The sequence below is a fragment of the Hoplias malabaricus genome, chromosome 5 (genome assembly GCF_029633855.1).
Source record: "Hoplias malabaricus isolate fHopMal1 chromosome 5, fHopMal1.hap1, whole genome shotgun sequence".
Taxonomy (NCBI): Eukaryota; Metazoa; Chordata; class Actinopteri; order Characiformes; family Erythrinidae; genus Hoplias; species Hoplias malabaricus.
Window position 1 is genome coordinate 5,123,225 of NC_089804.1, and position 20,089 is coordinate 5,143,313.

The following is a 20,089-nucleotide window of genomic DNA, read 5'->3' on the forward strand; positions in this document are numbered from 1 at the left end:
CTGTTCTATCTGGACCATGCTTGAGGGGTCCAAGACTGTTTAAGAGAGCCATCAGAGAGTCTGATGCCTGAGGGTCACCTGCAGAGAGATGGAGACTACCCTATCTGAGAAGCATTGTCTGCTGGAAGCAGGAGAGAGACGTTGTTCAAAAAAAGTAATTTCTCTCTCCAGCCTGAGTCATTTCCAAAAGCGTAAAAAGAGGGTGTGAAGTGTGAAGTGAAGCGAAATGAAGTGATTCTTCTTTCTCTCTCCCTCTAGAGATTTTGCATCACTGGGTTTTTAACCAGAGTTTAGAAAACCCACCTTGAATTCCTGATTGGTCCTCAGGGGTTGAGGATTGGAGCATCTCTTGCTCCTGATTGGCTGATTTCCTGTACCTTGGTAGTGACATCACATAAAATTTATGACCCTTGACAAGACCTGTTGGAAGACCATCCCAAGATTTTGAATCATACTTTTGCAATATAAAAGATTAGATGTTAACACAAAGTAATATCATTAACACAAACTATGTTTTACATAATTCTTAACCAAATAACACACAGAGTATGTGGCTACCTTGGTTCTACATAAGTTCATATAAAAAGGTGATTTAAAACATATGTAAATTAATTCCACGCATTTTGATTTCTCAATGGAATTAATTTCACACAGTGGTACACATATGTAACTTCAAACTGTTTTAAACCAATGGAAATTAAGATTTAATTCTATAGTTTGAGAAGTTCTTAATTAAGCAGTTTTACACAAAGCATAAACTGATCCTTGGAAGTGTCTCCCAAAAGATTCCTCTCTTGATCCTATGTGGCCTTGGGTCATAAAAAAGGTCCCTGGAGAGTGGTTTTCGAGCCTGCTCTGGATTTCTCACATTCCATTTGCTTGCATGATGAGAAGCGGTGTCTCTGAAAACCAGCTGAAAATCTGAGTATGTAAGTCAAGTCTCAGAAAGTCAAATTTCTTTTGAAATTAATACACATTCATCATATCACACTACACATTTCTGCTTTAAAGCCCACTGAAACACTGACAGACACCAGCTACAGGCATTTACTCCTACATACAGTTACAGTGCACTGAAACACTGACAGACATCAGCTACAGCCAGTTACTCCTACACACATTTACAGTGCACTGAAACACTGACAGACACCAGCTACAGCCATTTACTCCTACATACAGTTACAGTGCACGGAAACACTGACAGACACCAGATTCAGCCATTTACTCCTATGTACAGTTACACTATTTAGATAATGAGACACTCTGACTCTGTTCTTTCTGCAATTAACTTTGTAACTGCCTACCTGGACAGTTTATAATTTATTTTTATTTTTTTGGTTAATTCCCCTTAAAGACATTAAGAACTGAGGCGGAACTATATGTCGGCAAGGGTATCCGGGGGGACACATTATATGCACGGATAACACCAGTAGCAGAATGTTTGTCTTATGTAATTTTCAAGGTTAAAATAAGTGTTAAATAAGGTTAAAATAAGTGTTTTCACGTGTCAAGGAACATTCTAGATCAAGCCATATACTCCCTTTGTTATTTAATGCAGCCAATGAGGTTTGTGTTGTGTTTAAATGTTATTTTGTGTTTAAGTGAAGTTGAAATATTGCATTGCTGCTAATGTTGCTGGTATGCATTTAGCTATAAGTTTATGTGTAAAGCTAAGGATTAAATTCATGTGGTTTTAATGAAGTTAAAAGTCAACATTGACACTAAGAGCTAATTCATAATGAATAAATAGCAGTGATAGTTTACAAGGCAAGAAACATTTCATTGTACAAGTTTAAAATTATGTCATATTCTAAAACTAAGGACTACTTTATATTGGAGTTACTTGTGTATAATTGTATATTTGTTTGTGCAATTTTATATTACAGTTCTTACGTTTAGGAATAAACCTAATCAGTACAATAAGGAAAGCTGTGCTGTCATCATTATATCAGAGGGAGTAACAAACTTAATGCCCAAGTGTTATCTTATTTTATGTATGTGTGAATAAACAATCAATCTAATATTATATTAATGTTAAAACAGCATGATTTGCCTGATTTTACTTTTTAAACATTTGAAAGGAGAGTTCTTGGGAAATGGTCCAGATTAAATTTATAAAACCAGAAAGAAAATAAACTGACCTGTTCTGTGTGAAAAAATGTGCGCCTTTGCTGCCTTTTCTTGTCTCCTGGACAACCTTGGAGCATGTATTCCTCCTAACAGATGTCACACACATTTGAATGGTTTTCTCACAATTTCTGTCTGCTTCACATCCCCAAAGATCGTAGTCATATTTAGGGATGTCCCAATCCAATCTGATCGGTATCAGCTTTATTAAGTCTGATTTTAATCTTGATCCTATTTCTTCTTGGATGTTCTTCTTCAGTGGTGGCAGGCTCACACTCCCTCCTCCTTCCTGTGTAGAGAGAGAGATGAACACAGAGAGAAAACTGAATTGGCTTCAGTGTTTGTGTGTGTGTGTACAAAGGCGAATTTGCTACAGAATGTTCTATTGAAGGTTAGGTTAGGTTAGTTAAGTAGGTTATATAGTTAATATAGTATAGCAGAGTTCTTTGTAGCATTGATTGTAGTAGTACAATACATAATAGTAGAGGTATTTTTGTAGTTGTGGTGTTAGTATTTGTAGTAGTTGTATAAGTATTAATAGTAGCATTGTTAGTTTTTATATTACTAGTAACTGTAGTAGTAGTAAAAGTTGTAGTAGTAGTATGATTTAGTACACACACACACACACACACACACACACATCGATCCCTGTCCACTTTGGTGTGATAGTAGAATGTTTAGTTTCATGACATCACACATAATCTAAATGAAATATAATTGTCTTTAGTGTAAGTGAGATATAGATGGTGTGTGACCTCTGTGCCACTAAAGAGAAAGTCACATGACCTACTTTTCCCATACAGAAACACTGAAGAGGCTGGCCAAGTTCCAGTGTCCCTGGAAACGCCCCTCCTATGAAAGAAGCCCCCATACGTCAGCAACACTGTTGTTCCTCCTCATTCCTCCTGGGTGCAGCGTATAAAGCCTGTGAGCTTGTGTTGTTTTCTTAACTCTCTCAGAATGGAGTCTGTGCTGAAATATTTGGACTGGACGACGGTGGGCTTGGCCCTCCTGGGTGGTCTTCTCTCTCTTATTGTGATGGAGATTTTCAGGCTGCATTTGTCCAGAAGCCAATACCCTCTTGGACCCAAACCTCTACCCTTCTTGGGCAACATGCCTCAGTTTGTGAACAACCCAATGGCTTTCATCAGATCGGTCAGTTCTGTTTGAGTATAATTTGAAGACCTAGTTATATAGCTTAAATTTATTTATTGATACACCTCAAGACAGGACCCTGTGGTTCTGACATTGTAGAACTGGTCCACGCCAGAGATACTAGACATCTCTAGTGTCAGCTCTACTGTCACCTGTATCTTCTTGGTAATTTTACAACTCTAAATGTACTGTTTGGGTCAAGGGTGTTCTGCTTCTTGTCATGAGTTCTAGCTTCTTGAATTCTAGCTTCTTGCCATGAATTCTAAAGGATCATAAGGTAATTTTTTTTACCTTAGAACTTATGAACGTATATATATATATATATATATATATATATATATATAGACATTTACACATGCCACATTTGCTAATTAATTAAGGTGATACAATTATGAAATAGGGCGACTTTGTGGAACAGCAGGTAGTGTCTCTGTCACAGCACCAGAGTCCTGGAGGTTGTGGGTTTGACTCCGGGTGTCTGCCTGTGTCTGCGTGGGTTTCCTCCGGGTGACTGTCTGTGAGGAGTGTGGTGTGTTCTCCCTGTGTCCGCGTGGGTTTCCTCCGGGTGCTCTGGTTTCCTCCCCTGATCCAAAAGGACTCAATAGGGTGCATAGGTGTGAGTGTGTGTCGCCCTGTGAAGGACTGGTGCCCCCTGAAGTTGTAGTTTTAGCTGAATTCTTTTGAAAACAATATCTTATGTTAAATAAGACATCCTACAAGAATTCATAAAATGAACAGCAGCTGACATCTGTCATATAACCAGTATCATTGCTTCATAAAGAACTGTTTTGCAGGTGTGTAAATTAAATAAACATCTCACCACAATTAAGAGATGCAGCATGGTGTTTTGGGGCACAGCTTTATCACATGATCTGTACCATTGATGAAGAACGTTAAATTATAAATTGTGAAGAGTTTGTGATGCTTATGGATCAATGACAATGTCCATTTCCTACAGAAGAGTACCAAGTCTGTGTCGTAATCAGAAACGTCTTGAAAATCCCTTTATAATTGGTTCAAAACAACTCGATAAGGATGAGAGATGACATCCCAGGGGCCTAGGGGGAATTCCACAAAGCAGGATTTCCCAGTTAGCTAGGTAGCTTAAGCCTAAAGCTGAGGACTGTCTAATAAGAATCTCCTTCAGCTCTTTTCTTATTGGATGGGCTTGACTTTGGGTTTAAGTTATCTAGCTAAACAAAGAAATCCTGCTTTGTGGAATACCCTCCTGGTGTATGATCCTGTTTTCCTCCGTGTGCTCTCCCAGGAGTTCCTTTTTAGTCTAGTATTTAAAAGCTCTGTGCCTTGTCTCAGTGGTTTGTACTTTCAGATTGTCCTGTGATGGTCTGCTTATGTGGCTTTGTTTGTGAGCATTGTTTATTTGTCTCTTGACCTCTGTTTTAAGTATCATATTAAATATACATATAAATAAATATACAGAAATATAAAATGGACTACAGAATACATGAGAAGGAGAAGGGAAGATTAATAACATGAGGGAATGTCTTTGTGATAATTACCCAAAATTCTTAAAGAGAGCTATAGTTTATCCCAGAAACACACTCAACCTCAGAGTGACCTTACTTTCTCCCTGGAGATGATCTACAGAATCTACAGAATAAAAATCCCCAAAAATAAACATAACACTCTGTTATAGTTTGTAGCCTGTATTAATTTATTTGTTTGTTTCGAAACCCCTTTTATCTCTAATGTGTCTTTGTTCTGTGTTTCACTTCTTGGAGATTTGTTTTCTTTCTTTGTTTCATGTTTTATCTAGTTATGGTTTATATTATTCTTAGTCTTTGTTTCTCTACACTGACTATTGTTTGTGTCTTCTCTGTCTTGTTTAATTCTTAGATGATCTTTTGGTTTATAAATATAAAACATATCAGTAAACACAGTCCTTGCAAACCCTGACACAAACTTTACGTGATGTATGTTTGTAATCTGCTCAATACACACCTTGGAGCCTAAAGGCCAATCAGAAATTCAAGACCGTGTTTACTTTTATTTCATAAATCTGTGTAATTTTGCTTCCTCTCCAGTTGCTGAAATACGGTGAAATGACCTGCATCTACCTGGGCAGGAGTCCAGTAATCGTGATTAATACGCTGCAGATAGTGAAGGAAGCATTCGTTCAGAATGGGGCTGTGTTTGCTGGGAGGCCGTACATGCCAATATTTGATTGGGTCACTGAAGGGTATGGTCAGTAACTCAGCGCTCATTGACCTCTTTTGTATATCTTGTGACATATATGCAATCCTGGCGAATTAATGTCCAAAATCTTTACATTTATGAATCATGCTTTTGCAATTATGACCAAACAATATTACTTATAATAATATTACTTATATAATATACCTACAAATGAGTTTCTCACATGTATGTAGATATTTCAGAATGACCAGGCTAAATTTCTGAAGATTAACTTAAAATATTTTATGAGAAATATTAAACCACGTTCATTGTACTACATAATATTCATATAATAAATCATTTCTATAATTAGGGGTTATAATTAGCTAAAAACACGGCTTATATTTATATGGTTCAGGAGAAAATTTACCAGACAGTCTCCAGGGCTGGGAAACTACAGTTTTTCTCCCTCTACTCTTCTTCTCCTCTCACAGGTATCATAATGGTGACATATGGTAATGCCTGGAAACAGCAGCGACGTTTTGCCCTTCACACACTACGTAACTTTGGCCTGGGAAAGAAAACCGTGGAGGAACGAGTGGCTGAAGAGGCACATTATCTCATCAGAGAGATGCTCAAAGAGGAAGGTAGCTGACCAGAAGATCAATTTATTTTATTATCCATGACTTTCTTAGCAGATCAGATCAGTATTGTTTCATTTATGTGCAGCAGGACAACACACCACTATCACTGTCACTGCAGAACTGAGAAGGATCCACCACCCAAATCATACCTGCTCTGTGGTGGGCCTGTGAGGGTGCTGTCAGTTGAACATCAGGGTGAAATCAGGATATGAAAGTATTCAATTACAGTATTGTATTGTAAAACTACTAAGTGCTTCTGTATGTATAGTGGATATTATCAAATGAAAAGTCAGTGTAGGTACAAGAAAGTTGTTCCTAATCCTGTGATTATTCAGTGTATATCTGGACTCAGAAATTGAGCCTGATGAAATTCACCTTCTTCTTTGGTCTTTTATTGGTTCACTTCTCTTTTGAAAGTAATTTTTTCTAAGACAAGACCTTCTGAAGCTTCTTTGTTCAATAACATTGAAAGCTAATTTTGCAGTTTTGAGCTTGGTCCATTTGTTGCACAGTTTTGTACATATACATCTCTAAACAACTCTCTTTATACTTTGTGTTGAACTACATTCCACTTGGGTTTAACTGAAGTGAATGCTGGAAGGGTCTTTTGTCATATCCTTCCTCATCATGTCCACTCTCCTGTGATTTTTTATTTTTAAGGAAAACCTTTTTACCCCATCCACCCCATAATGAATGCAATGTCCAACATCATCTGTTCCATCATCTTCGGAGACCGCTTTGAGTACGACGACAAGCGCTTTGCTGAACTTCTCCGAATGCTAAATGAAAACATCCGACTCGCTGGATCAATCCCAGCTCAGGTAACGTCCAGAAAAATTGTTTGCTAAAAGGCATGACATGGTTTTGCAAAACAACACTAGAGGAATAAAAAAAAACCAATATAAGGTCTTTGGAAGAAACTATATTGAGAGTTCCCTCCGAAGTCATGCTACTTATGCAACACCACTGAACAGTTTAATATGCCAGAGGAGAAGCAGACTCTTTACATCAGCTGAAAGATGCCTGTGCTACCAATAGGAAGGAACCAGATGTATAGGGGCTGTCATGCTACACAGCCAGAGGCCAAATGCTTTCTCTGCTGGTACCTTTCTACCGTATGGTTTCTACTCAACTCAAATAAGGTCTACTTGGTTCTATTTCTTTTGCATTAGCCAAATCTGGTACCTGGTACATGGAATCCGTTGCTTTTTGTAGTTCCTACTCACTCTTGGTTCCTAGCAAGCTGAGTAGGGACTAAATATGCCTAACACTGACAGCCCAGAGAGATCTGTCTGCAACTTTTAAAATCTCCAAGCTTCAGTAGAATTACATTTATTTTTAATGGATACACAATGGCAGCTCGTAAATTATGCTGTGTTTTTGGATGAGGTTAAAATACTCCTTGGATCGGTGGTTAAAGAAAACTCCTGTGAGAGCCTACACCGAGCAACAAGGAATGAAAAACTCCACAGATTTGGAGCCCAGAGACTGGTTCAGTCCCAAAAACAACACGCAAATAGATTATGCAATGGTTAACGTACCCACCAGTGTTCGGCACCACCCACCTGTACCCACAAGTTTTCGGCACCATCCACCAGTACCCACCAGTTTTCTGTACCATCCACCCGTACCCACCACTGTTCTGCACCACCCACCAGTACCCACCAGTATTCATCAGCACCCACCCGTACCCAGCAGTGTTAGGCACCACCCACCCATACCCACAAGTGTTCTGCACCACCCACCCATACCCACGAGTGTTCTGCACCACCAATCCGTACCCACCAGTGTTCGGCACCACCCACCCATACCCACCAGTGTTCTGCAACACCCACCAGTGTTCGGCGTGACCCACCCATACCCATGAGAGTTCTGCACCACCTGTACCCATCAGTGCTCTGCACCACCCACCAGTACCCACCAGTGTTCGGCACCACCCACCCATACCCACGAGTGTTCTGCACCACCCACCCGTACCCACCAGTGTTCTGCACCACCCACCCGTACCCAGCAGTGTTTGGCACCACCCACCCATAACCACAAGTGTTCTGCACCACCCACCCGAACCCACGAGTGTTCTGCACCACCCATCCGTACCCACCAGTGTTCGGCACCAACCACCCATACCCACGAGTGTTCTGCACCACCCACCAGTACCCACCAGTGTTCGGCGCGACCCACCCGTACCCACGAGAGTTCTGCACCACCTGTACTCACCAGTGTTCGGCACCACCCACCCATACCCACGAGTGTTCTGCACCACCCACCCGTACTCACCAGTGTTCTGCACCACCCACCAGTACCCACCAGTGTTCGGCACCACCCACCCATACCCACGAGTGTTCGGCACCACCCACCCATACCCTCGAGTGTTCTGCACCACCCACCCATACACACGAGTGTTCTGCACCACCCACCCGTACCCACGGGAGTTCTGCACCACCCACCCGTACCCACGGGAGTTCTGCACCACCCACCCATACCCACCAGTGTTCTGCACCACCCACCCGTACCCACCAGTGTTCGGCACCACCCACCAGTACCCACGAGTGTTCTGCACCACCCACCCATACCCACTAGTGTTCAGCACCACCCACCCGTGCCCAGCGGCGTTCGGTACCACCAACCCGTGCCCAGCAGTGTTCGGCACCACCAACCCGTGCCCAGCAGTGTTCGGCACTTCACACATGTACCCATCAACTAAGATAAAGGAAGCAAGAACACATTAAAAAAAGTAAATAAATACAAATAAAGAGGTACAGTAAATGCGGATAAACCAGTGAAACAAAAGAAATGTACATCTTTAAGCTAAGATTAACTAGGCACCACCCACCCATACCCATGAGTGTTCTGCACAACCCACCCGTACCCACCAGTGTTCTGCACCACCCACCAGTGTTCGGCACCACCCACCCGTACCCACCAGTGTTCGGCACCACCCACCCATACCCACGAGTGTTCTGCACCACCCACCCATACTCACGAGTGTTCTGCACCACCCACCCATACTCACGAGTGTTCTGCACCACCCACCCGTAATCACGAGTGTTCGGCACCACCCACCCATACCCACGAGTGTTCTGCACCACCCACCAGTACCCACTAGTGTTCTGCACCACCCACCCATACCCATGAGTGTTCTGCACCACCCACCAATACCCACCAGTGTTCTGCACCACCCACCTGTGCCCAGCGGCGTTCGGTACCACCAACCCGTGCCCAGCAGTCTTCGGCACCACCAACCCGTGCCCAGCAGTGTTCGGCACTTCACACCTGTACCCATCAACTAAGATAAAGGAAGCAAGAACACATTAAAAAAGTAAATTAAAAAAAAATAATAAATACAAATAAAGAGGTACAGTAAATGCAGATAAACCAGTGAAACCAAAGAAATGTACATCTTTAAGCTAAGATTAACTAGGACACCATTTGTGTGAAAAAAAATGTGACTTCAGTGAGCTGCTAGTAAGCAGTAAGTGGTGAAAGGGGAAGGGTGAGAGCCTCATTTTGTAAAAGCTGTTCTCACCTCTCCTTAAAGTGTTCCAGTCTGAAACAGCTTCTGTAGTTGCTGCACACATGGTCTTTACTTTTTTTTTTTTTCCTGCAGATCTTCAACATGGCTCCTTTCCTTAAACACTTTCCAGGGTTTCACCAGAAGGTGAAGCAGAATGGTGATGCCTTGATAGTGTTCTTGCGTGAAGTTGTGGAGGAGCACAGGAAGACTCTGGACCCAGAAAATCTTCGTGACTTCATCGATGCTTACCTGGTGGAGATGACAAAGGTGAGCAAGACTTGGCAGCGTTGAGCCTATACTCTTGGAGATCTACCTTCATGAAGAGTTTGACTCCTGTGTGAGGACGGACTGTTCTTTTACATGAAATTCATCCATTTCAATTTGTGCTCTGTCCGCAATGTTTTCTTGGTCTTCGTGTGTCAAACCTTGCTTAAACATACGCAATTTTTAATTTCTTTATAAATCACAGTTTCTGTGGGATGTGCTGTTGTAAGATTTGTTTGCTCTGGTATGATATGAGATTTCAGGCCCAATTTTATGAAAAGGCCCCTGAAATCACAGAGAGCCACTGTTTTGACCCCTGTCTATTCTGAGCCCTGCAAAAATTTCCCTCCCACACCAAAACCAACACGACCTTTACAGTAAAGTGTAGTGGATGTTGGTCATACACCCCGATACATATACATATAATTTTATAATTTGTTTTATAGCCTTGACCTTATTCAAACTCCTCCAACCTCTGATATTTGACTTAATGATATTAATTAAGATTTATAATTGGTTTAAGCAATTAAAACATTAATAATTAGTTTGAGAATGAATAATAATCATGCTAAATGAGTTCTTCAGGATTTTCAGAAATTCTAATGAATAAATTGCAAACACTGTGACTTCAAATAATGAGAGTTTTATTAATAAAAAGAAGATATTTAGTTAACATAGCACAACCTTGTAATCTCACGGTGTCCGGCAGGGGGAACTGATTTTGACCTTAAGGTGAGCTAGGCACTTCTAACTTGTGACTAAGGTTACTAACTAAGGTTTAATTAATACAGAATTTATCAAGAACTTAATTCGGTGTTCAGCTCTGGAAGTGCATAAGTTTAGCTTACTTTTCGTCGGTTTTTCACCACTCGTTTGGATGCAGAGGCTCTTTGGAATCCTGGGAATGGAGGCGTCTCACTTAGTCTCGCGGTTCTTACCGCAGAAGCGTCCAGGCTGGTTTAGCGTGGAGGTCTTTCTTGTTGATTGAGTTGTCTCGGGCGTACCCGGAGTGTGATGACGCAGGCGGCAGGATCCTCTCTTCGGCCTTCGGTCCGGAGTGGGAGAGTCCAAAATATGGACGTTTAGACGAAAGTTCGCTGGTTGCTGCAGCTCCAGAACTGAAAAACCGCTTCAATAAACTCACTTATTCTAAGACTCTATGGTACCTCGGCAGTGTTTCCTTATTCTGGCCACGAATAAGTTCCCCTGCTTCGATTAGTCGTGAGATTAAGCTTAGGTAGGTAATAAACATAAACAAGATTAAAAGAAAAGAAAGATATTCAAATTACTCGACTTATTAGTTAAACTTCATACTCTTAGCTAATTTCGAGACGTCTCTCGTAAGCTTTTCTGAAGTCTCTGAGAGGGTTCCTTTGTTTCGTTGTCGGCGTGGAAGAGACAGCGTTTTTTTGTTGTTTAAGGTTTCTCGGATCTCCTCGTGGTTGTTGTCTTCGGCGTCCTCTCTTTTTCAGTGGTCCGTTACTTTTGTAGAGTCCTCGCGACTCTTCAAACTTCGAACTCATTGTCTGTCTTGCTGTTTGGCCTTTTCAAGGCTGGCGCGGTCACGCCCTAATGGGAGGCGTCCTCTTTCTGATTGGACGCGAGTCCAGACTCACGTGACTCTCGTGAGGGAGAGAGAGAGAGAGAGTAGGAGGAGGGGGTTTGAATCTGTGATTCATACATAAGGAATATGAGTTTCTCGTATCAAAATTCTTATACCTGTTATCAACCTATAACAATGAGTACATTGGACTATTAATATCAGACATTTACATAAGGTCCCATCTTGAGTACATTGTTCACGTCCAATTCGTGATGATACGCTGAAAAATAAAACATTAATCCATTTTCTCTCATTCAGAGACAAACTGATCTTTGTAATAGAAACAATCGGCACTATACATCATTTCATTAGGAGGTAGGCATTCATCTGAGGGTACAGAAAGTGACATTAATACATTCGTTTATATACAAATAATTCAGAGTTCGATTATTTTCGCTATTGTTTTCCGGCGACTCTGAGCGAGGCGTAGTTTCGCCAGTGTCCATTCGGTGTCGCTGTTGATCCGTGCTTTTGGTTGGTGATTCACGGGAGTTCACTCGAGGTCACTTTGGTTTGAACATCTGTTGATCCCCGTGAAAGATAAGGGATATTGAGGCGCCACTTTATCATAGGCGGCCGTAAAAGCTCTCTTCTTTGTTTGAAGTTCCTGTCTCCCTAAAAGCATCATAAAAGTTATCTCGAGTTCCTGAAGAGGTTAGGGGATCCAGATGCCATATGTTACGTTAAAGGGTTCTTTGATGCTCTTAGCTTATGAGTGTGCGTGTGTGGGGGCTTTGCACCCCGTTGTTCAAACAGTCCTGTGGAATGTTGACTTCGGGACCAGACGAAAGTCCTGGTCAGAGTGAGAAAGGTTTAATTTAAAACCTTTCATTTCATTATTCCTTCATTGTCCAATATTCATATTTGGTCCGTACTCCACTACAAAAGTCAATCCCTTAACGGTTTTCCCCTTCCACTTTAAATATCATTTTAGTAGGCAGACATTTGCTTTTCGATCTCATATCAATTTTCATATTTAAGTACTTAATGGCTTTAGTTTATGAGGCTAATATTGACCTTTTTGGCCAGGTCCACATTAAAAATGTGACTATGCAAAGCTACAGAATCACTAATGACTTTGATTATAATACACAAACGACAGACTTTTAACTGTTAATGCTGCTTTTATTCTGCACTTTATTTTGTATAAATCACAAAACAGATTTTACACCTTTAGCCTTCACAAATGCATCTGTATGTTACATTGATACTGGAAATTCAGAAAAACCAAAAGAAACAAACTTTTGGAAAGGGAAATAGTGGAATAAGGCAAACATTCTCCATTTTGTTCCCCAAAAGTGTGCTACAAGTTCCTTAAGTAAAGATACTGAAGATGTACTTGTACTGACCTCCACAGTGATAGTTAAGTCCCTTATTTTTGAAAAGTACAGTGAAGAGGACTTCTTGTTTCTATCTTGTTTTGAGCAGCAAGAGCCAAATGAAGACTCAACATTTCATGAACAGAACCTGGTCATGTCCACAACTGACCTGTTCGTGGCTGGGACAGACACGACAGCCGCTACTATCAGATGGGGCCTCATTTACATGATGAACCACCCTGAAATACAAGGTACAGAAGAGGGCATAGAGAAATATCTCAGGGACGCAAAAAAAAGGACAAAAAATAATATGAAACAATATGAAAGATGCAGAATTTTAATGTTAACATTTTATTATGATGGGTGGACCACATTCCAGAGCGTTGTCATGAGGAGATAGTGAGTGTGTTGGGGTTTGACCGTTCTCCCTGCATGGACGACCGCACACGGCTGCCCTTCACTCACGCCACCATCCATGAGATCCAGCGCTGGGCTAATCTCGGCCCTTTGGGCATGGTCCATGAAACCACACAGCCAGCCGAGCTGCATGGATACCACCTGCCCAAGGTAACCATGGAGTTGAAAGGCTGAACAGATGCATTTATAAAAAGAGGATGACATTATTGAATAGAAATAATAACTGTTGAGCAGATGGGAAGCTAAACAAAGGAGTGTATGAATGGATGAAAATGCTTAGATAAAAGGATGAATAAAACAGATGAAAAGAAATGAACTGATGTAAAATAGAGACATATGAAAGAATGAATGGTTGATTTGGGCTGAATTCAGGAATGAAATTTTATGGAATGCCTTCAGTCCTTACCCCTACTCTGAGGTTAAAATGTTTCTACATCAGTGTCCTTTTTTTCCCATGGTAGGGAACACAGGTCATGGCCAACTTTATGGCCATCATGACTGACCGAGAGCACTGGAAATATCCAGACAGTTTCAACCCAGAGAACTTTCTGGATGAGAAAGGACAGTTCTGCAAAAATGACGCTTTTGTGGCATTTTCTATGGGTAAGTCTGATCAGAGATCAATAACTGATCACATTGATTTATCAATCTACTCAGGCTTTAGCTGGTACTTTATGCCCCTTTTCCACTGCATGGTACCTACACTACTCTACTTGACACTATTTTGGCCTATTTTTTATTTTGCACTATTTTTTTTTTGTTGCATTATTCTGCTTTTCCATTAGGAAAATGGTACTTTTACCTGCTCACTCATGGCCCCGAGAGAGTGAAAGTATGGTCCTGAGACTAAGTTCCACATTTTTTTCTGTCTGTGATACACAGCAATAAAATCGATTTTTTTCCCTAGTAGTGAGGTAAGCCAGAAAAGCAAAATAAATTAAAATGTAATGGCTAACACACATTGTGTTTTACCAGTTCTGACCAGCCTTCTGAAAGTGATGCTAGAAATATTTTTTCAACTGTTGTCATGCCCTCATCCTGTCATGCCTGTTTTCCCCGCCATGTGCTCTCTCTGCACATGGCTCTGTCTGTTATTGTCCTTGTCTTCGCCCATGTCCCGCCTCCTTGTCCTTAACCCTCGTTATCTGTTTCAGGTGTGTCTCGTTTGTTCATGTATTTAATTTCCCTTGTGTCACTTCCTTTCATCGGTGATTTGTTTTCTGTTATTCCTATTCCAAGTCGTGTTGTTCCCATTTCTAGTCAGTTGTTCCTTGTTTTCGTTGTCTCATTTCTTGTTATTGTTTCAAGCCCTTTCATTTATTCATTTGTCGTGTTTGCCCTCAAGTTCGTTTGTGTTTGTTTTGTTATATTCCTTCATTAATAAAATCACTGTGTTTTAGCGTTTGCGTCCGCCTCCGTCAGTCCGCCATCCGTGAATCATAACAACTGTTTGTGTTGTGTTTAATGGGCAGAAATATTAAATAATGTTGAACATAGTCTTGGGAACATATTTTTTTATATATTTGTTTAAATTGGTTTCCGCGAGAGCTGGACAGTGAAAGAAGGACTGAAAAGCACTACTGATCTCTCTGAACTGATGCACAGCTAAACTGTATTATATCCCCAAAACAACATTATGTGAGTACATGATGAGTAAATAGTACTTAATGTAACCAATGCCATTATTTTGGTTTCCAAAGCCTGCTGTTCCTCTTAGTGATGGTGTTTGAAAATGAGCCAGGTATCAGGTACCAAAGGCGAATATAGTCAAGTAGTGTAGAGACCATGCATTGGAAAAGCATAAATAGATGAAGTGTATCTATTTTGTTTGTGTGTGTGTGTGATTGTGTGTGGTGCTGCAGGTCTGAGGTCATGTCTGGGTGAGACTCTCGCAAAAACAGAGCTCTTCATCTTCTTCACGTCTCTGCTTCAGAGATTACAGTTCTCCTGGCCTCCAGGAGCTCCACCAACAAACCTGGATGGTATTATGGGGATTGTCCGCTCACCTTTCCCTTTCAATACAGTCTGCCGCAGCAGAGAGACCACCCACTGAATCACCGCACACCACCCACAACATGTATACAGTCTTTAGATATGATAGAAATGTCTTGTATTTATGGGTTTTTTTTTTGCTAACACCTCAACTAATTTTTATAGGATGTTAAAGCAAACCCCACAGTGGAGTTCCATTTAATTCATTTGCATTCATTTTTGGAATATTACTATTGGCTTATTCATAATCTATCTAATCTCTATAAAATCCCTACAGAGCTGCACAAGCCAAATGTCACTATGCCCAATGCCAAGTGTAGACTAGAGAGGCATAAATCCCTCCAATGTTGAGCTGTGAAAGGTGGGTCCCTTTTCTCGTTTCTGATGCAGAACTAATTGTTCAAAATCAGTAACTGACAACACTGTGTGGCAGAATACAATCAAATCATCACAGAAATGTCCCAGTGTCGATCATAGACCATTCCCGGATAAATACAGGCCGCTACTGTAGGAAATAGACAAAGGTCCTGTTCAGTGTTAGAGGATCAAGTGTCCACAGCTTTGTGTGTGTGTCTGTGTGTGTGTGTGTCTGTGTGAAATTTATTTAACTGTCAACAACACCACAATTATGATGTTAAAAAAGTAATAAAATAAACAAGTCAAGTCTAAGGCATCACAATATGATCAATGACTACAACTTTCATCAAATAATGAATTTACATCACAGTTTTATAATCAGATCATTCTTAGTAAAAACATATACATTAAACAATACAATAATATATTAAGGTGTCAAAATGGTAAAGAAAACTAAACAAGATTTATCATAAACTTCTTATTAATCCCATTTTTGACCCTAAATTCAGTAAGTTCCTGTTTAAAGTCAGTGCATATAGTTCCATGTTTAAGAGTGATATATTCAACTTCAGCAAAATGTCTTTCTCACCGTGAGAACCCAGCCCTGAGCTGTTACCTTCAGCAGTTTACACTTACCTTATAGAGGACATATTTAATTTGTAGTGGAAACTATTATGCACATGTTGTGGCGGCATAAGCACTACATAGCGGAGTCAATGATAATTAATCATTATTTGATTAATAATTAATTAATAAATTACTTTTGTTACACTCCATGTTTGGGAGCCATTAAATAATATGCTAAATAATAAGCTTGGACAAGTAGGTCATCATGTTAGATGACTTTACATATTATACAGCAGAATTAGCTAGAGTTAATTATTATTAATGAATTATGCTCATTGACCCACTGTAGGTTCTTGGCTCCGAAATTGAGTCTGAACTAGAAGTAATAATTCTATACAAGAAAAGTGCACACACAAATAACAAAGGATTGGTTTTATCACACAACCGGCTTATTAATTGTAATATCAAATAATGAATATTGATTATACATTCGTATAATGAAATGGATTACAGCGATACATGACGGAACAGGTAGATTAATATGTGAGGGAATTTCTCTATGATAATTACCCTAAATTCTAGAAGGGCTATTGTTTATCCCAGCAAGCATTCAGCACCACTCCTGAGCCATGAAAGAAATGGAACCATGTGACCTTACGTATGCCTGGAGATGGACTGGAGATAACTGGGAGCATGTCGCTGACGTGCTGTGTTTTCTGGCGTGGCTTCCTGGAGCACTGCAGCTGCCAGCCTTGTAGCACTGCAGCTGCTGACATTACTTTTCTCCCCCTTTTCAGAGGCACAGCGACCCTGTGAAGGAGGTCTCCTTCATGCTCTAGGTGTGGCATTGAATTTTGCTGGAGTTAAACTATAACTTTTCTTAAACTATAGTTTTCTACTAGAGATAAAAATAAAATAGAACTTCTGTTCTATCTGGACCATGCTTGAGGGGTCCAAGACTGTTTAAGAGAGCCATCAGAGAGTCTGATGCCTGAGGGTCACCTGCAGAGAGATGGAGACTACCCTATCTGAGAAGCATTGTCTGCTGGAAGCAGGAGAGAGATGTTGTTCAAAAAAAGTAATTTCTCTCTCCAGCCTGAGTCATTTCCAAAAGTGTAAAAAGAGGGTGTGAAGTGTTAAGTGAAGCGAAATGAAGTGATTCTTCTTTCTCTCTCCCTCTAGAGATTTTACGTCACTGGGTTTTTAACCAGAGTTTAGAAAACCCACCTTGAATTCCTGATTGGTCCTCAGGGGTTGAGGATTGGAGCATCTCTTGCTCCTGATTGGCTGATTTCCTGTACCTTGGTAGTGACATCACATAAAATTTATGACCCTTGACAAGACCTGTTGGAAGACCATCCCAAGATTTTGAATCATACTTTTGCAATATAAAAGATTAGATGTTAACACAAAGTAATATCAATAACACAAACTATGTTTTACATAATTCTTAACCAAATAATACACAGAGTATGTGGCTACCTTGGTTCTACATAAGTTCATATAAAAAGGTGATTTAAAACATATGTAAATTAATTCCACGCATTTTGATTTCTCAATGGAATTAATTTCACACAGTGGTACAGATATGTAACTTCAAACTGTTTTAAACCAATGGAAATTAAGATTTAATTCTATAGTTTGAGAAGTTCTTAATTAAGCAGTTTTACACAAAGCATAAACTGATCCTTGGGAGTGTCTCCCAAAAGATTCCTCTCTTGATCCTATGTGGCCTTGGGTCATAAAAAAGGTCCCTGGAGAGTGGTTTACGAGCCTGCTCTGGATTTCTCACATTCCATCTGCTTGCATGATGAGAAGAGATGTCTCTGAAAACCAGCTGAAAATCTGAGTATGAAAGTCAAGTCTCAGAAAGTCAAATTTCTTTTGAAATTAATACACATTCATCATATCACACTACACATTTCTGCTTTAAAGCCCACTGAAACACTGACAGACACCAGCTACAGGCATTTACTCCTATGTACAGTTACAGCACACAGAAAGACTGACAGACACCAGCTACAGCCATTTACTCCTATGTACAGTTACAGTGCACTGAAACACTGACAGACACCAGCTACAGCCAATTACTCCTACGTACAGTTACAGTGCACTGAAACACTGACAGACACCAGATTCAGCCATTTACTCATACATACAGTTACAGTGCACTGAAACACTGACAGACACCAGCTACAGCCATTTACTCCTACATACAGTTACAGTGCACTAAAACACTGACAGACACCAGCTAGCGCCATTTGCTCCTACATAGTTACAGTGCACTGAAACACTGACAGACACCAGCTACAGCCAACTACTCCTACATACAGTTACAGTGCACTGAAACACTGACAGACACCAGATTCAGCCATTTACTCCTACATACAGTTACAGTGCACTGAAACACTGATAGACACCAGATTCAGCCTTTTACTCTTACGTACTGTTACAGTGCACTGAAACACTGACAGACACCAGATTCAGCCATTTACTCTTACATACTTTTACAGTGCACTGAAACACTGACAGACACCAGATTCAGCCATTTCCTCTTACGTACAGTTACAGTGCACTGAAACACTTACAGACACCAGCTACAGCCATTTACTCCTATGTACAGTTACAGTGCACTGAAATACTGACGACAACAGATTCAGCCATTTACTCCTACATACAGTTACAGTGCACTGAAACACTTACAGACACCAGCTACAGCCATTTACTCCTATGTACAGTTACAGTGCACTGAAACACTGACAGACACCAGATTCAGCCATTTACTCCTATGTACAGTTACACTATTTAGATACTGAGACACTCTGACTCTGTTCTTTCTGCAATGAGCTTCATGCCCAAATTTTATCTTATTTTATGTGTGAATAAACAATCAATCTAATATTATTATTTTAATGTTATAACAGCATGATTTGCCTGATTTTACTTTTTAAACATTTGAAAGGAGAGTTCTTGGCAAATGGTCCAGATTAAATTTATAAAACCGGAAAGAAAATAAACCCTTATAACTGACCTGTTCTGTGTGAAAAAATGTGCGCCTTTACTGCCTTTTCTTGTCTCCTGGACAACCTTGGAGCATGTATTCCTCCTAACAGATGTCACACACATTTGAATGGTTTTCTCACAATTTCTGTCTGCTTCACATCCCCAAAGATCGTAGTCATATTTAGGGATGTCCCAATCCAATCTGATCGGTATCAGCTTTATTAAGTTTGATTTTAATCTTGATCCTATTTCTTCTTGGATGTTCTTCTTCAGTGGTGGCAGGCTCACACTCCCTCCTCCTTCCTGTGTAGAGAGAGAGATGAACACAGAGAGAAAACTGAATTGGCTTCAGTGCCTGTGTGTGTGTGTGTGTGTGCGTGTGTGTGTGTGTGCGTGTGTGTGTGTGTGTGTGTGTGTGGGTGTGTGTATGTATAAAGGCGAATTTGCTACAAAATGTTCTATTGAAGGTTAGGTTAGTTAAGTAGGTTATATAGTTATTAATATATAGCAGAGTTCTTTGTAGCATTGATTGTAGTAGTACAACACATAATAGTAGAGGTATTTTTGTAGTTGTGGTATTAGTTTTGTAGTAGTTGTATGAGTATTAATAGTAGCATTGTTAGTTTTTATAGTGCTAGTAACTGTAGTAGTAGTAAAAGTTGTAATAGCAGTATGTTTTAGTAACACACACACACACACACTCACACACACATTGACCCCTGTATACTTTGGTGTGATAGTAGAATGTTTAGTTTCATGACATTACACATAATCTAAATGAAATATAATTGTCTTTAGTGTAAGTGAGATAGAGATGGTGTGTGACCTCTGTGCCACTAAAGAGAAAGTCACATGACCTACTTTTCCCATACAGAAACACTGAAGAGGCCGGCCAAGTTCCAGTGTCCCTGGAAACGCCCCTCCTATGAAAGAGACCTCCTTACGTCAACAATACTGTTGTCCCTCCTCTTTCCTCCTGGGTGCAGCGTAT

The 20,089-nt window shown here is 40.4% G+C and overlaps 1 protein-coding gene across 2 annotated transcripts; it reads left to right on the top strand.

Annotated features, from left to right (window-relative positions):
* The first annotated feature begins 1,582 nt into the window (after window positions 1-1,582).
* Window positions 1,583-15,232, top strand: LOC136697970 (cytochrome P450 2J5-like). Of its 2 annotated transcripts, XM_066673338.1 has the most exons (10): window positions 1,583-1,593; window positions 3,087-3,282; window positions 5,328-5,487; window positions 5,913-6,065; window positions 6,723-6,883; window positions 9,670-9,843; window positions 12,872-13,013; window positions 13,142-13,329; window positions 13,641-13,782; window positions 15,042-15,232. In XM_066673338.1, the coding sequence occupies exons 2-10, from the start codon at window positions 3,088-3,090 to the stop codon at window positions 15,230-15,232; spliced, it is 1,506 nt and encodes a 501-aa protein (XP_066529435.1). In that variant the 5' UTR covers window positions 1,583-1,593; window position 3,087. The 2 variants fall into 2 exon arrangements, with proteins under 2 accessions (XP_066529435.1, XP_066529434.1); XM_066673337.1 differs by lacking the exon at window positions 1,583-1,593 and having other exon boundaries at window positions 3,088-3,282.
* Window positions 15,233-20,089: the final 4,857 nt, after the last annotated feature.

What these genes read in the sequence shown, in the direction of transcription:
- LOC136697970 (XM_066673338.1), top strand. Translation starts at nt 3,088, where the DNA reads ATGGAGTCTGTGCTGAAATATTTGGACTGGACGACGGTGGGCTTGGCC. An exon ending in CAATGGCTTTCATCAGATCG is followed by an intron (nt 3,283 to 5,327) that starts GTCAGTTCTGTT and finishes CTTCCTCTCCAG; the next exon opens with TTGCTGAAATACGGTGAAAT. An exon ending in CTGGATCAATCCCAGCTCAG is followed by an intron (nt 6,884 to 9,669) that starts GTAACGTCCAGA and finishes TTTTTCCTGCAG; the next exon opens with ATCTTCAACATGGCTCCTTT.